This window comes from Syngnathus floridae, chromosome 2, assembly GCF_059516105.1.
Source record: "Syngnathus floridae isolate MCC-2025c chromosome 2, RoL_Sflo_1.0, whole genome shotgun sequence".
Classification (NCBI taxonomy): Eukaryota; Metazoa; Chordata; class Actinopteri; order Syngnathiformes; family Syngnathidae; genus Syngnathus; species Syngnathus floridae.
Genome location: NC_142414.1, coordinates 5,264,368 through 5,282,500, shown reverse-complemented (window position 1 = coordinate 5,282,500; position 18,133 = coordinate 5,264,368). Strand labels below are relative to the sequence as shown.

At 44.6% G+C, this 18,133-nt stretch overlaps 1 protein-coding gene across 1 annotated transcript in view; it reads left to right on the top strand.

Annotated features, from left to right (window-relative positions):
- mecp2 (methyl CpG binding protein 2) overlaps positions 1-6,054 on the top strand; it is a 12,151-nt gene extending 6,097 nt beyond the window's left edge. The window contains exon 6 of the mRNA XM_088369816.1: positions 1,763-6,054. Within this exon, the coding sequence (XP_088225942.1) occupies positions 1,763-3,607 (1,845 nt within the window). The 3' untranslated portion in view covers positions 3,608-6,054. The remainder of the gene's footprint in view (positions 1-1,762) is intronic.
- The last annotated feature ends 12,079 nt before the right edge of the window (positions 6,055-18,133 follow it).

Here is an 18,133-nt window from a genome sequence, read left to right as displayed (position 1 = left end):
GGTACACTTTTTATATAGAATAGGTAAGCTTTTGACAAAATCGTTTACTGTTAATTACAGTTAGTAATTCGTTCTACAGAACAGTAACAGCAACAAGTTATTTGAATGTGAAAATACACTTTACTACTATATATACTATATTTTTTTTCTTCCACAAAAGATAATGTTGAATATTGTTCAGGAAGTTATTTGAATATGAAAATACACTTTACTACTATATATCCTTTATATATTTTTTCTTCCACAAAAGATAATGTTGAATATTGTTCAGTTATGCAAAGCACTTAATCAAATAGAGCGAAACCTCTACTTACGAATGTCTATACTTACAAACATCTCGAGATGAACCACAATTTTTTTTGCTATTCTTACAAACCAAATTCGACTTCCAAACCCGTGTGTCTGGTGACGTTGTGACATGTGTGTGTGCGTGTGTCCTTTAACCATTGTCATACTGTTGCTATCCTTCGCTTGGCCACTCCCTGTGTTCCTATGTGGATGTTAGCATATTGACAAGTTCATCCATAGTTCGTCTGGAGTTTTGGTTTTCAATGGCTCGGCCACTCCCTGTGTTCCTGTGTGCGTGTTAACATATTGACAAGTTCATCCATAGTCTGCCTGGAGTTTTGGTAGTCGATCATGTCAAAAAGCGGCGAGGGTAGTCAGAAGAGGATGTAGCGAACGTATAAAGTAAGCATACGGTACTTGAGTCTCCCACTCCCAACTGCCATCTCCCACAGCCCCCTGTCTTTCAAGCGCCTACTCCTTTAGCAAGTCATCACGTCTTTCATTTATGGGACAAATCGCCTCTACTTTAGAACTTTTTGACTTAGGGTGTATTCTGACCAGAAAATTTCTATAGTCCTCTTGTTTGGTCCGGACCAAAAGTGGACTTAATTTTTTTCGTTTGGTGTGGTTCTTATTCGGACTGTACATTTTGCAAGCGAAGTATATTTGGTAAACACACCCACGCTAGTGACGATCTGTGCTCCCATTGGACAGCAATGACCAGGGCGGCACACAGCGCACAGACCCGGAACTGGAGGAAAACATGCGAGTCCTATGCACCGCATTCCTGGTCTGCATATTTGTGCTGTTGGTTCGGATCTACGCTCTTTGTATTCACACCTGAAGCGAGACGCACCAGAGTTTATTTGGAAGCGAGGTCTGTTTCTCTAATCTGCACCAAGATTCATTTCCATGTAGTCACCCCTGCACAAAAGGTCCGGACCAGCGTTACAATCGAACCCTGGTCCGTTTAAAGTGGACCAAACAGTCAGGTCTGAATACACTCTTACTATGAACGTGATAACGGAACGATCGCGAGAGAACCAGAAAAGAGAACTAGCTATTTCTGTTGCATTTTGCTCATGCTAGAATATTAAGAGAACTAGCTTGGTGTAATATTACTTTTTTGTTTTACATTTTGGAACCAGTAGAGCTGAATTGGTTTTAAGATGAAATCCAATAAAAAAAATTACATTGTTTATTTGGAGTTACTTTTAATTAGTATAGATTGAGTCACAGAACGGCCATGGTTACTACTGTATATCAAAATATTTTATTAAAATCACCTTTATTGCATCAAATTGTATTGTTCCAAAAAAGTGATATATTGCTTTGTGTCAAATCGTTAGACCTTATATGTATTGTTTTAAGAAAAAAACAACAATGTATCATTACACCCCTCATATTAAGATATTAATAACGTAGAATGCGTTCTTTAAAAGAAATTGTGTTGCTTGCTTGTGGGCACTTTCAGGTGTCCTGCCCTGCCCTGCCGTCAGTCAAGTCTCGTCCAGGCAGGAAAAGGAAATCAGAACAGGATCTTCCTGCTCCCCTTCAGACCACTCCAAAAAAACGTGGCAGGAAACCAGCCTCCACTTCAGCAGCAGTGACAGCTCCCATTGCATCTTCCTTGTCAGCATCAACCTCTGGTATGTCAACTGCAGGGGGCTATGCCACTGCCGCCATTATGGCTGCTGAGGCCAAGCGCAGAGCTACCAAGGAGTCTTCCAGCGAACCTGTCGTCCAGGAAACAGCCTTGCCAATCAAAAAACGCAAAACGAGAGAGACAATTGAGGAGAGGGAGAAAGTACAGACTCCAGGCTCGAGTACCACACAACCTGGTAGGATGGCACACTCCGAAGGCGAGGCCGGTTCGAAGGAACCAACACAAACTTCCCAGGTTCAGCTTGCCTCTTTGGAGGAGAGCCAATCCCACTCCCATAGCCAGCCTTCTGCTTCCCAAGAAAGTCACTCACATGGACATAAAACACACAAAGGGAGGAAGCACAAGGAGAAGCGTGGGACAGCAGAAAGTCAAGAGGAGGAACTAAGCAAAGACCTTGATGAAAAGGGTGGAAAAGGACCAAGGAGTAGCAGCAGTAGCATGAGTCCTTCTAAAAGCCACAAAAGAAAGGAGCGCTCCCCACACAAACATCACCATCATCATTACCGTCACCATCATTGCCACCAACAGACCTCCCCTTTGGATCATCATCCAATATCTGGACCCTCAAACCAGTCCCGACCCAAACCTCAGCTGCACACTGACTCCCAGTCCACTGCCCCCAAACCACCTGCCTTGTCACAACCCTCGCCTCAACCCTGCCCCCTCCAGTCCTCGTATCCTGGTCAGAGTCATGTCCCACTTCAAGTTCCAATTATTCAGTCCTCCCCCATCAGGCATTCCCCTCCTCCTCAGCCATCAACGTTCGCGCAACACCAAACTCAGCTGGGAGTTCAGCATGCTCCATCACCCTCGCAGGTCCAGCCCCCGCAGACGAGGAATCTTCATCCACAAGCCCAGTCCCCTGTAACACTTCAACCTCATACACAATCCAGACCCCTCTTTGAGACTCAACTGCGTCCTCAACTTCAAACACAGACCAGGACCCACCACGCAGCTGAGCTGCAAGTACAGACCAGAACCGTGGCCCAACCCCATCTACAACACCACTCCAAGAGCCCTGCACAAACAGAATTCTCGGACAGCCCTCCCACACAAACTCAGCCCCCAACACTGATAAGCCCTCCTTTGCAACATCAACTTCACATTCAAAGTAGACCACAAATCAGACCCTCGCTCTCCCAGACCAGGCCCCCACAGTCTCGAATGCCACTACATCTTCCGCAGATTCAACCACAGCTACCCAGGCCACACCTACAACAACTCCCGCTCCAACAACCGTCTCTGCATATGGCCGTAAGTCACAACCTGGTTTATGCACAGCAGAGTGAGCAGCCGCAAGACCTGAGCACCACATCCCCAACTCGCAGCTTGGAGGGTGGGCCAAGAACCGAAATACGAGTTGAAGCCGGACTCGTTTCAGAAAGTAGAGAGACAACTGGTTCGAACAGCACTCCTCCCAGTGCTCCCGGGCCTCCTAGCTCAATGCGCTCCGATCTTGACGGAAGAGCAGGGACGGAAGATGGTGTCGGTCTCTTGTCTGGGACAGAAAGCAGGGCTCGGTTACAGGTGGATTCGGAGGGGGCAGGTGAGGGCAGGGAGCTCAGAGACATGGTCCCCCCATCTGCTGTTCCCTGTCCCAGCCGAGAGGAAACAGTTGAGACTCGGACTGCTGTTAGCGAGAGAGTCAGCTGATCAGTGGGCGCTGTAGGAAAGTGGATTGTGCCCTTGGGGACAGAGGTGATACCAGTGAGGGCTCTTCCTCCATCTTTGTGCACTGCTGTTCCACGGAACAACCCTTTCATTTTTTGACAATGAAAAGAGCATTAAGATAGCACTGACGACTGAGTAGAAGGATGGATGGTGTCATTTTTTAGGAAAACAAAAAGGAAAATATAGATTTAAAGTGTGTGTGTGTGTGTGCGCGCGCGCGCGTATGTGTGTGTGTGCGTGCGCGTGTGTGCGCGCGCGGCTGCATGTGCGTGGGTGTTTGTACATAATCAAAAGGCAGCTGTGTCTTGCTCATTTGGGTGGGTGAAAGGGGGGACAGTTTGGAACTGAAAACAAACGGCTAAGTACACATTGCCACCAACAAAATCTCGCTTCCAGAATATAACCTTTTTTTTCTTTTAAAATTTGTTTCTTCTCTACAGCTTTAAAGTTCTCTGTAATTGACTGACGCTCCGTTGAACGTGACCGTATATATCGCTGACTGACATGCCTAATTCCGTTTAATGGCTTCTTCAAACACTCCCAAATTACTTGATTGCTCGTCTCTTCCAGTGCCCCCATACTTCTAGCCAATAGTTCTACATTTGATCCAAACACTTATTTCCAACACAGCGCTGACAAGTCCTGGAATCTTCCGGAGTGACATTCTAACTGACTCCCATATTTGATCTCCATGAGTCGTTCTTCCATCTTGGTTGTTTTTCAAGAGGAACCATGTGTTTTGTCATGGCAAACCTACTGAGAGCACATCTTCTTCACCTTACTTCTGACCACCGTTAGACTCCTCTTTGTCCTGATATCTGCGGAACAGTCACTGGAAGATTTGCGAGTAGCGGTCCATCTTATTTTTTTGCCAAATAAGCCAAACTCCTGTTGTGGGGAGGCAGCAACACCAAACTACATTCAACACCAACTACAATCTCACCATTCTGAAAGCATTTGAACGTTTGAAGCGGGACATCTACTGATTCTTTAACATACACACATGGCAGGTTTGGCTTGTAGTTGTGGAGGACATCAAGCCAAAACTTAGCAGGACTCAGATGGTAAAAGTGGTTTTTCTGTAATGTTTTGTCTTCATAGCGTCTTCATAGGATGAACCTGTGACTCCACTAATAGCTTTTCCTGTCTGTTTTTGCTGACATTCTTGTACTTATCCCATCAGGATATTCTGCATTGTATATGTTATTGGTGGCATGGTGGTGGACTGGTTAGCATGTCCGCCTCACAGTGCAGAGATCGTGGGTTTGAATCTGGTCTTGGGCCTTGCTGTGTGGAGCATGTTCTCCTCTTGTCTGCGGGGGTTTTGTTCGGGTAGTCTGGTTTCCTCCCACATTCCAAAAAACATGCAAACATACAAGTATAATTTTGTGTGTGAATGGTTGTCTATGTGTACTCTGCAATTGTCTGGCAACCAGCTCAGTATGTACCCCACCTCGCCCAAAAATCAGCTGGGATAGGCTGCAGCACACCTATGACCTTTGTGAGGATGAAGCAGTTCGGATAATGGGTGCATGGGTGTGTTGTCGTTGGCCACAGTACATGAGTTTTATTTACCAGTACAGAAAGAGTACCGTACTTGACAAAAAAAAAAAAAAAGTTGCCGTTGTCTTCAGTTTAGATAAATTTGTAAGACTTGTCCACCTCTGAATTGGGAGAAATTGAGAAGATTATGGACATCTCTGATAACCTAAGAAAATATAACCTTTTTCAATTCCACAATTGATACATTTGTGGATACTATTGCCACACATGTGATAGATTGATGTGACATGACGTTAGACACGTGATGAAGCCTTCCACAAGTAAATTTTGGGAGGTGTCAAGATTGGCCGATCCCAGATTTTCCTCAATTTGTTTCTGTATGTGGTTGCACAAATTGAAAGAAATTGCTTCTTAATCGCTCATGATGTCAATCAAGTCAAACAAACACGTTCTCAACCTCTCAATTGGATCAGATCCACTCATGCAGTATTTGAACATTTCTATTGTGTCATTCATATCTCCTGACAGCTAGGAGTTGGCGACATTTGAAAAGTTCACTACAGTGGGGAATTTTCTTGCTGGATTGTGGGTCACCTCATGATGACCCAAGCTCACCTCTGCATTTGTGGCATTTGGTTGCCGCAAGCCCCTGAGCTGGCCTTTGTCAGACCATATGGGACCACAGTAAGCAGCCGCCACATTGCATGACCCGAAGTTCAGTGCCTATAACCTTGCGCGTCTCACCGGAAGCCACCATGTCAGCCAGCAGCCATGTTGTTCCTAGACTTAGTAGTGATGTGTGGTGACCTCATAGCTGATGAATAATAATACTCTGCTTTCAACTCAATACACTGTCACTGTAGACTCACTAGTTTTTACCGAGTTATTAGTTATTTTTCTTATTAAAAGCGTTTGTTGTCCCCCTACACTGTCAGTGTCTCATTCCAATTGAGAGGATGGGTGGGCATTCAGTCAGCGTGTGAATCCAGTCATTTCCCATCGAGAAAAAGTTTTTCAGCAAACAAGTGCTTTCTGACGGAAAAAAAATCCTCTACGTCACCCCCACAGTGAGTATGCCTAAAACCCAAACAAACCAAAATATTTAAAAAAAAAAAAAAATTCTTGGCGGACTGACCAAGGGATACCATCCCCACTGGTTGAGTCTTGAGCGTATTGTGAGATAATGAAGCTGTTCCCAAAATCTATGAAAGTCTAGTACAAACACCTGGGAGGTACAAAATGAACCACGTCTGTGTTAATAATGAACCTTAAGCTTTGTTGTGTACCTGGTAAAGAGAGCGTTATAACTGTCAGGAGAGGTCTTCCTTCGTGTAACTCTAAATAATATATAGCAACAAGCAGGCTAATGTGGGTCATTCACGTAATGCTCGTTTACTAACAGTATGCATTTAATGTTTAAATTTACAGGTGAATTAGGCAAAATAAATATTATTCCAAAGGCAAAGTTTTGTCAATGTAAAAAGCATGTGCAATAGGTCTACTGACCTGACTGATGTTTATTGTGTGAATTGTAATTGTTAGTGATATTGTAGAGGAAAAACACAGATTAACTCCAGAATCGTGAGTAATGTTGTGTATTTTCTGACATCTGTCTTGGCGCCCACACCTCCCAGAAAATATACAACAGTAACAACATCAACTTGTAGCCCGAAAGGCAGAACTCACAGGCCAGTATCCAAGCCTGGCAAGCCGCACCAACAAAGAGAGTGGGTCTAGAGACCAAACCATTCACCGCAGCTAGGCCTTGGTTCAAGTTAAACAGTCCAATCAAATGTGTTTGCTTGCTGTGACTTATTCTTCATGAACACAGTCATGCTTTGGCAGCGAAAGTCCATCCTCATTCAAAATGGTGCGCGGGAGAGACAATTGTTCACATCATTCAACATTAAATCAGTTCTGACTAACCAGAAACACAGTCATTAAAATCCCAGCAGCTGACAGCACTGGAAGCATTTGTTTTTTTCAAAAGAAAGGTCATACTTTTTCTATTTTTTCCAACATCACGTTCAATCTTTACTGATTGGTTCATTCTGCAGTCTGCTCAGGTTTACGGCCTCAGAAATGCGTTTGATGAGACAAACCAACAGACTCAATCGCCGGTACATGCTGAGCCTGAATTTCCATCGTATCAGCATAAGAAAAATATGTTACCCAAAGTTTCATAACTTCAATACTGGGGTTATCAGATTGGGTATACTATGTGTTCCTGCTTGGTATTAAAACCGAGTAAAACATGAGTCAGACAGAATATTTGTACCTTCAAAATCATCACTTTTCAGCAAACCCAAAAAACGGTTATGTTTATTCAACCAGAGGTGAGTATTTCGTCCTAGTGACGGAATGGGCCGACCGATGGATGCCCGTTTTGCGGTCCAAGGAAAAGGAACAAGAAAGTTAATGTCAAAGATCCATATTAACTGGGTTGGCAGTGAATGATTGAAAAAAATGGACTGAGGATGAAGTGGTTCTTCATCTGTCTGTGTAATTGCCACCATCCAGTACCGACAACAAGCGTATCTGCAGGCAACAACCGCATTGCATCACGTGACTTATGCAGTGTGTTGTGCACCATCTTTACGACTGGTCTGCAACACATAATGGGCACACGGCAAAAGTTTTTGGTGCATGTACAATGTCACGCGCATCATTTCCCTGCTCCGTTCCACAAGGCTTTAATCGGCATGTATTTGTCACGGAATAGAGAATGCGCACCACGCTGCTGCTGCAAAGTTAGCTAGCTTGAATGTAGTGGTGCGGTGCGTACATGTGCCTTGATTGATTGTGCAATACAATTAAATGCATAATTTATTCATCTGGGTCTCTTTGTTCTCACAGGCATGACCTCTATTATTGCCGGTTTGTGACTTACTCTAAAAGTAGTGAACTCCAATGGGAGTTGGCCAAAAAATGCACAGGAAACAACCTTATTGTGTCCTAACCTATACCAGCTGCAGCGAGTGAAATGCACACATTTTCAAAAGAACGCGCAAGTTTTGCATCAGTGTGAAGGCGAGCGCGCGCACGTGCACACACACACACACTCACACACACACACCCCCCTTTCTCATACCTTTCTCAAACTGACACACACACACACCAGTGATGGTTCGTCAGGGCCTGCAAGGCCATCTCTGCTGGCCTAAAAATATTTGAATAACAGACTGATGTTAATTGTATTTTGTCCATGAATACGTATTAATTTAATATGTATTCATGGACAAAATGTATTTAATTATTAAATAAGGGCGCTTGGTGGCACACTGGTTAGCATGTCCACCTAACAGTTAGGAGGGTGCCGATTTGATTCCACCTCCGACCCTCCCTGTGTGGAGTTTACATGTTCTCCCCGTGCCCGCGTGGGTTTTCTCAGGGCACTCCGGTTTCCTCCCGCACCCTAAAAACATCTTTTTGTAGGCCAATTGAGCACTCCAAATTGCCCCTCGGTGTGAGTGCGAGTGCGGATGGTTGTTCGTCTCTGTGTGCCCTGCAATCGGCTGGCAACCAGTTAAGGGTTTCTCGTCTACTGCCCGATGCCTGCTGGAGATAGGCTCCAGCACGCCCGCAACCCCCGTGGGGACAAGCGGTATGGAAAATGGATGGATGGAAGTATTAAATTATTCCAAATGGTCTGTCCACTTGCTTTCATTGCGAGCCCCCTGGTTGCGCTGCTTCCAGATGTGTATTATCATATTTAAGCATTTAACCAATCATATTTCAGCCACTATTTGTTGCCAGGGTCAAAGAAATCTGCCTGGAGGCCCTCACAATCAGTTCTGTGGGCCCTGCGGCATAAAATAAATGTCGATCAGACTTGCTTCAACCAATCAGATTTTGAGATGGCGACACCAAGGCCTTCTAGCAAGCTTACGGAAATGTCAGCGTATTCACACACTTTGATAGTATAGTCAGAGTGTACTAGCCAGAGCGAGCAAACTGCATCTGTAGCGAGCTGCACAAACAAAGATATTGTTGTGCCGATGAAGTGAATTTTGAACTTTAGGCGTATCTGTATGTTGCCTTAGATGATCCAATAGTAGCAGTAAGACTATCAAACTATATTTGCTGTACAGAGAAGCTTTAGTTTCAGTAGTGTATAAGTACTTAGTAGAAGATAGAAGGGCCAGTTGTCCGTGACCAGGGAGAATTCAGTTTCAGCAATGTGTGCAATCCTATAATAAGGTAAAGTGGCTGTTGTCGTCCATCACCAACAGCACTGGTCAAGATCTCCTTTTTAGGACTGAAGTAAACTAGTAGATTGAAAACTACAGCTGTTACCCAAAGCCGTGACATCAGCTTCTTGTCAGGTATAAAAGCTACGGGCCTGACAAGAGGGGGGGTTCGCTCTAGCGGGTGCCAGGGGTCTCTCGTTCCAGCGGGGGTTCGCTCTAGCGCGGGCTCGCTCGCTCCCTCTTTTGGGGGGGAGGGCTTTTTTACATCCATGCCTTGGGCCACTCAACTTTTTGGAAAGACTTCACTCTGACATCGGTCGAATAAAATCTTTTCCCAATCAGCCGTGGTCCCTGAAGTGCTTATTTGTCTGGAAACAGCCACCGACCACCGAGTGTTTTTTTGGAGACCAGCGAAGCAACTAAAACCATATACCACACTGATTTAATAGCTGTTTTGTCAACCCACAATGGCAAAAGGAGGAGAAGAAATGGATTTGGTTGCAGATTTACTGTCAAAGCCATTTTCAAGACGGACCTTTCAAGAAAAGCATGCTTCTATTGAACGGGCATTCTCAGCCCTAAAGCAAATTAAAACATGCCAGAAATATGACAGGGCAGGCTCCACTTTCAGTATTAGCTTCGATGGCGATAGAAAAGGACTTCTTGACGGAACTGAAACACACAGATAATCTGCACAACAGAGTCATTGAAATCTTCTTGGGAAAAGAAAGGAGGATGGATTTTGTTTACAAATATTCAGGATTTTGGGTGAGTAAAATGTTGCTATATTCCTCAATAATATTGCAATTTTATCAAGTTATTTTTATCCTTTTTATACTATGTGTCGGAGCTGTACCTGCAGTAGAAGTTTTATAGCCATATAATAGTTATTGAGGGTTGGATTGATTCAGGCGGAGCACTAATGAAGGCCTAGGCGTGAAATGCACGGCCCGCCATTGGTACACATTAATATCTCAACAAGAGATTGGATTCCGTGTCATTTCTTGTCAAGTAATCACACTGTGAAGACCTCGATAGCAAATGCAAAAAACTTTACCATCTTTGAAATTAGCGGTTTAAGGCACGGGAGACATGGGCCTGCGGCCACAGTTTTTTGTGTCACGTGGGGGTGGCTCGTGAAGATTAAGATTCGGGTTGTTCCAAGCATTCTTGTTCAGCTGTTACTCGTGACTCCACGCCAGATTCGGGTCAAAAGTGTGAAACCTGGAAAAAAATAGATTAGAATCTGAAAAAACACGAGGGTAACCTGAAAAAAAGAGCTGGGAATCTGAAAATATAAAACTTGCAACCGAAGAAAACAGACCTCAAAACTTGAAAAATAAATGGAGGTGAAACCTGAAAATAGTTTATTCAAAAACTCTTTTTTCAAGTACGGATTTTGGTTTTCAAGTATAACTTGCAGTTGTGGTTCTAAGGGCACAACATTAAGCAGGCTCTGGTCGAGTGGTCAAAGCCATTGCCTCCGATAAGATGGAACCATGAGTTGAGGCCGACCTTCCCCACGGGCTGCCCTTTGCCATTTTTCCGAAGGAACCCAGGCGTTGGCAGATCCGCTGCCCTGTGCTTCACCAAAACGTGGCTCGACGAAAACATCCCCGACCATGGCGTCGAGATTCCTGGGTTTCAGCTACTACGAGCAGATCGCAGCACGGAGCTCATGGGAAAAACAAAGGGAGGTGGTGTATATTTTTACATTAATCATCAGGTTGGTGTACTGATGTCACAATGTTGAAAGAGTCTTGCAGCCCTCTCCTAGAGACACTTTTCATAAACTCCTGGCCGTTTTATTCACCATGGGAGTTTTTGATCGTAATGGCGGCTGTTTACCTTCCACCACGTGCACTCAAAGCCATGCAGCTGCTGGCTGACCAGATAACAGGCATGGAGGAAAAAAACTACCAAACTCACTGATCATTGTTTTGGCTGATTTTAACAGAATGAACCTCACGCACGAACTCCTCAAATACAGACAGCACATAACGTGTCCCATCAGAGGCACAAATACACTGGACCACTGCTACTCCATAATAAAGGACGAATAAATGGAACGTGGAGTCAAAGCAGGACCTCCAAGCCTGCTTTGACTGCACCGATTGGGGGGTTCTGAAGCTGCAACTTCAGACCTGCATGAATAGAATAGAATAGAATAGAATAGAATAGAATAGAATAGAATAGAATAGAATAGAATAGAATAGAATGCCCTTTGTCATTTTACAACTTAGTTGTACAATGAAATTCGGATAGCTGGAAGGGCCTAGTGCAAACATACAAAATTTAAAAAAGTATAAAAGGAAGTCTGAGAATAAAAGTGAAATATCTTATTCACAGTATAGCTATCAGTCTAAGAATGAAGGTTAAAAAAATCGTATTTACAGTATGTTCAATGTGGGTATATGTATTAACTTGAATGAGGTTTGTACAGAAAGTAAATAATAAATAGTAAATAGTTATGGCACGTAGTTTTTAAAGGAGTGTCAGTGTTGTATTATAGCTGGTATTGTTTTCTCTCAGAGTTCAACTCACTGACACTGTGACATCATACATCAGCTTTTGTGAGGACTTGGGTGTGTAGACCAAGACCTGCACGTACAACAACAACAAACTGGTTTACACCAAACCTCAGGATGCTGAGCAAAGCCAAGGAGTATGTCTACAGGAGTGGAGACCGTGACCTGTTCAGGTAGGCCAGGAACACACTGACACAAGAGATCAGGAAAGCTAAAAGGAGCTATGGGCAGAGTTTGGAGAGACACCAATCCTGAGCCCTCATCAGTGTGGAAAGGCCTGCAGAGCATCACGGGCTTCAAGAAACCAACCCCCTGTCCTGTGGAGAACACAAGGCTTGCAAACCTGCGAAACAGGTCTTACTGCAGGTTTGAACAGTCCACCCACACAACAGGAGCTCCTACATCACAATCAACATCCACATCCCCCCCCACAACCCCCTTGTTCACACCTCCATTGTCATCACCTACTCTCTTTCAGAAGCCGCGCCCTCACTTCAGATTCGCGAGGAGGTGTGTCAGATGTTCCGGAAACAAAAGGTCATAAAGGCACCAAGCCCAGACGGCGTGTCCCCCTCCTGCCTGAAAGTCTGTGCTGAACAGCTGGCACCCACCTTTGCACAGATCTTCAACCGTTCCCTGGAGCTGTGTGAGGTGCCCTCGTGCTTCAAAAGCTCCACCATTGTACCGGTGGCCAAGAAGCCCGCCATCACAGTTTTGAATGATTATAGACCTGTCTCTCTGACATCTGTTGTCATGAAATCCTTTGAGAGGCTAATGTTGAGCCATCCGAAGGGCATCACGGGCCCCCTGCTCAACCCCTTGCAGTTTGCCTACCGGGCAAACAGGTCGGTGGATGATGCGGTGAACATGGGACTGCACTACATCCTGCGCCACCTAGACACCCCAAGAACGTATGCCAGGATCCTGTTTGTGGACTTCAGCTCGGCGTTCAACACCATAGCTCCCGATATCCTCCACCAGAAGCTCATCCAGCTCGCGGTGCCTGCCTTCACCTGTCAGTGGATCACCAGCTCCCTGACCAACAGGAGACAGCAGGTGAGGCTGGGGACCATCACATCAGACACATGCTCTTCTCTCTCTACACCGATTGCTCCTTAGGAGACCCTTCTGTGAAACTCGACACCACTCTCATCGGACTGATCCGGTACGGTGACAAGAATGCGTACAGACAGGTGGAGTGGCTGGTCCACTGGTGCAGCCAAAACCACCTGGAGCTGAACCCGCTCAAGACCATGAAGATGACTGTGGACTTCAGGATAGACCCTTTGCCACTTTCACCCCTCACCATCCTCAGTAATGCTATTCTTACCACAGACACCTTCAAGTTCCTGGGATCCACAATCTCTCGGGACCTGAAATGGACCATCCGGAAGAAGGCCCAGCAGAGGTTGTACTTTCTGAGACAGCTCAGTAAGTTCAACCTGCCACAGGAGCTGCTGATGACCTTCTACACTGCCATCATCCAGTCTATCCTCTGCACCTCCATCACTGTTTGGATCGGCCACCAAACAAGACAAGCACAGACTGCAACGGACAATCAGGACTGTGGAATAGATAATCGGGACCAACCTTCCATCTATCCAGGACTTGTACCTGTCCAGGACCAGGAAACGTGCAAGTAACATCTCTACAGACCCTTCTCACCCAGGTAGGTCTGTTCAAACTACTCCCCTCCAGACGGCGTTACAGAGCGCTGTACGCCAAAACCAGCAAACACAGACATAGCTTCTTCCCCCAGGCTGTCGCTCTGATGAACTCACACCACTCAAGAGTTATCACTGGGCAATAACATCCTGCTCTTGCTACTTAAATGTTGTTAGTCACCTGAATGTTGCTAGTCACTTAAATGTTGTCCAGAGGCTGAGATCAACCGGAGTCAAATTCCTTGTTTGGCATGCACAAACTTGGCCAATAAGACCGATTCTGATTTTGATTAGGCCACAATTTCCAACGCTTGCTGGAGCGGTAAAACCCATGAGCCATGAGCTAATGGGTTAATGAATACCTTCAAAAATAAGGCCTCAGTCATAAAAAGGCAGAATGCCTTCTCCGCGTCCGGAATTATTATGGTTATCTTGGGATCTTATTCAGAACTGAGCATAGAGTGGTAGATTTACAGGTGGATTGGGGCAGCGTCTGCAACGATGTGGTTTGCTGTGGTGAAAAAGGAGTTAATCCAAAAGTCAAAGCTCTAGCTGAGGTAAGTCTGGGCCTTCTTGTTTAGGTTCCTCCAGCAGCAGTAACCCAACCTCAGATAGGACCTCTGTTAGGGTTGATAGATTAGTTTGTTGGAATGTAACCTGTAATAATTAACCAAATGTGCCCTGTCTTAACAAAGTAGTAGAAGAAAGTGCTAAGATATTTTGAACTGATTGACCAGCTGCAGAGGAAGCAATCAAAGTTGTTCTGTTTACACAATGTCGTAAAACACCCCTACTATGCACGGGCTTCAACCCCATCCTGTCCACTCTCACCCCCATCCTGTTTCTCTCAATAAAAATGCTCTTGCAAGAGGCCTGAGTCAGACCTCATTTGATCATCGCTGTATGCACAGTGACGAATGACTCTCCACTTGCAAGTGCTTCAAAAGGGCATACTGTCTCTCGTGTGGTTCTTGCAATAAGTTAGAGTGAGCACCACTCTAACAACCTCATTATGCTGTTTTTATTTTTTTCGCTTGATTCTAGCTAATGTAAAAAATAAACAGAATCTTTATAGTAGCTAATGTATGCCAAATGTTAAAAAGTAAAATGACATACTTGAACTCTAAAGCTGATTCATATGTAGAAGATATTGCTAATATGTATGCTAATACGCATGTATAACAATATTTATGCTCATATGTAGAGGGTCTTGATAAAAATCTGTGAGTGACGACATTACGAATTGGTATTGTTGGGGTGGGGCAGACAATAAAAATCCAACACAGTGCCAAACAAAGTTTTATTCAAGTTTTAAAATTTAAAGCACATTATTGTGAATATCAACAAAGAACCAATTAACAGAAAAGCTAAATTGCATCCTTCTGAACCATGTGTAAGCTTCCTTCACATTTTCTTCTCAGTCACATATGATGCATAGACATATTTATACAGTAGCTTTTGCAAAACTACAATCCTGTGTCCAAAAAGATTGGTTGGTCCCTAAAACAGAAATGAGCACAAAAATGGAGAGGTGAAATGTTGACAAATTGAATCACTAAGCCTAGCAGTTTACTCCCCTTGAGTGGGGTTCATACATACCAATAACTGGGCTAAATTTGCCTGCTTATTCCAATCACACAATAACTGGGGCCCGATGGCCCAGGGCCACCACAAAAGTGTGGCGCCACCGGCAGTTCACTGGTGTAGGTCCAATTAGGCCAGTACAAATTTGATAATTAAATGTGCTGAAATCAACACGTTCTTGCACTTTTAATATATAAAATTAAATATTTTGAGTTTTATCCACTGAAAGTGATCACTCATCTTTGCTATTTTTAACACTGCAATACAGGTTTCAAAGGCCCCATTCTATGTGCACTGTTGGTCACTTATTTCATCCACAGATAACCCTATAGGCTATATAATAAATTTTGTTGAGTACTGCTTTAAATAACAATAATGATATATTGGAGAGTGAAGAGTGGCTGCCTTGATCGCCATATTTGCATGCAATTTGGCTGCCAAGACGACACACACTCCACAGGTATATAATTATAAATTTCTTTAAAAGGAAGCCCGACCAGAACAGTTCTCAAAATAGAACCACTTATCTACACGTTGATGGAAATACATAATTCCTCATTAATTCAAATGATCCTTTTTGTTTACATAATACATAATTTAATACACAGCATACATTTGTTAAACGCAATTTGATGACGTGGTATGGTTGCTCCCCACATTGCTGCCCTATGCTGAGCAAAGTCAAACAATTGCAAACTACTTCTAGCATACAAAAAAGGAGTCAAAACACCACACTCCGTGGCTTTTGATTGTAATTTTCAATCAAAAGGGAATAAAGAAAGTGAAGTTATTTCATTGCTTTCCTTAAGAAACAGTTAGGAAAACAATGGTAGTGGCCATCTGACCTAAGACTTGTGGCTGTGCACTCCAGATGCATTTGAGGTTTTCCATTGCCCTCAGCACATGAGAACTGGTGTGTCTGGCTAGAAGCGACGGTTAAACCACGAAACAGGGAAAGAGAGCAGAACCGTCATCACAATAAGCAGCCACTGTAAAAACTGTGCCGCCCACAACTCCTCTCTCTGCACATCTGCCATCTTGATTTGTTGAGTAAGCGTTGCAACCCACATGCTTAATGTGTGCGTATAAAAGTTTTTAATATGGCTTAATGTTACAAAACTATAACCAGTCGCCACCAAAACTCGAAATTCATGTGCGCTACTCTACCTATGCCCACATCAATTCCTAAAAATATCATAATCACCTAAATATTCTGAAATCTTCCTCTCTATAGGTGCTCACTCAAGCTTGTCCCATAATGAAGAAAACGCTTGATTATCATTCCTGTCATTTTCATCTAAAAAATTAAAATTATTACAATTATATCATTATTCATCTTAAAATGTGGAGCATTCTTCAAATCTCTAGGAGCGCCATTTTCTAACATGTCTAACATAACCTTATCGTGGTATTTGTAAATTCACAAAACCCCGAGAATCCCAAGCCCGATGATTTTCTCAAGCCACTGTGGACCAATCAAAGAGTAACAGTATGTCTGGGGGCGAGATGTGTGGCTGTGACGACAACAAATACGCCGCAGCTGGAGGAAAACGAACAAATCAAACATGGAACACCGGTCGACGAATGCATAAACAATAAAATAAATTCTGTTATTGCAGTTCTTGCTGTTCTCAAGACGCCTGTAACTCCCCGGGCTTGTTCTATTTGGGACACTACATATTAAGGGGTTTTAATGGATGTAAAATCCAAACTATGTGGGGATTGCTTCAATATTTTCAGAGGTACGGGGTGCCGAGCCAACTGATAAGGGCGGTTCGGTCCCTGTATCACCGATGCCAGAGTTTGGTCCGCATTTCCGGCAGTAAGTCGGATTTGTTCCTAGTGAGGGTTGGACTCCGCCAAGGCTGCCCTCTGTCACCGATTCTGTTCATAATTTTTATGGACAGAATTTCTAGGCGCAGGCGTTGAGGTGGTCCGATTTGGGGACCTCAGCATCTAGTCTCTGCTTTTTGCAGACGACGTGGTGCTGTTGGCTTCTTCAGGCCATGATCGCCAGCTCTCACTGGAGCGGTTCACAGCCGAGTGTGAAGCGGTCGAAATGAGGGTCAGCACCTCCAAATCCGAGTCCATGGTCCTCGATCGGAAAAGGGTGAAATGCCCTCCCCGGATCGGGGATGAGATCTTGACCCAAGTGGAGGAGTTCAAGTATCTTGGGGTCTTGTTCACGAGTGAGGGGAGGATGGAGCGCGAGATCGACAGGCAGATCGGTGCAGCGTCGGCAGTAATGCGGACTCTGTACCGGTCCGTTGTGGTAAAGAGAGCGCTGAGCCAAAAGGCAAAGCTCTCAATTTACCGGTCGATTTACGCTCCTACCCTCACCTATGGTCACGAGCTATGGGTCGAAAGAACGAGATCCCGGATACAAGCAGCCGAAATGAGTTTTCTCCGCAGGATGTCCGGGCTCTCCCTTAGAGATAGGGTGAGAAGCTCGGTCATCCGGGAGAGACTCGGAGTAGAGTCGCTACTCCTCCACGTTGAGAGGAGCCAGATGAGGTGGCTCGGGCATCTCATCAGGATGCCTCCTGGACGCCTCTCTGGGGAGGTGTTCCAGGCATGTCCCACTGGTAGGAGACCCAGGGGACAACCCAGGACGCGCTGGAGAGACTATGTCTTTCAGCTTGGGATCACCCGGGATGAGCTGGATGAAGTGGCTGGGGAGAAGCTCCTGAAGCTGCTGCCCCCGCGACCCGACCCCAGATAAGCGGAAGAAGATGGATGGATGGATGGATGGATGGATGGATGGATGGATGGATGGATGGATGGATGGATGGATGGATGGATTGATTTTCAGAGGTTGAAGTGGGCCTAAGTGGGGTGTACATGTGCATTTTGCCTGAGATTGGTCATATTTTTTAATAAGTTAACACGTACTACATTCTGTTAAGCTCTATGGTTAACCTCTATGGGGGGTTTAAGCTTGATGCCCAAAAGATCCAAAAATACTGTGGCGATTGTTTTGGTATTTTCAGTGGTTTACGTGGGCATTATGTAGAGATGTAGATGTAAATTTTGATAGGT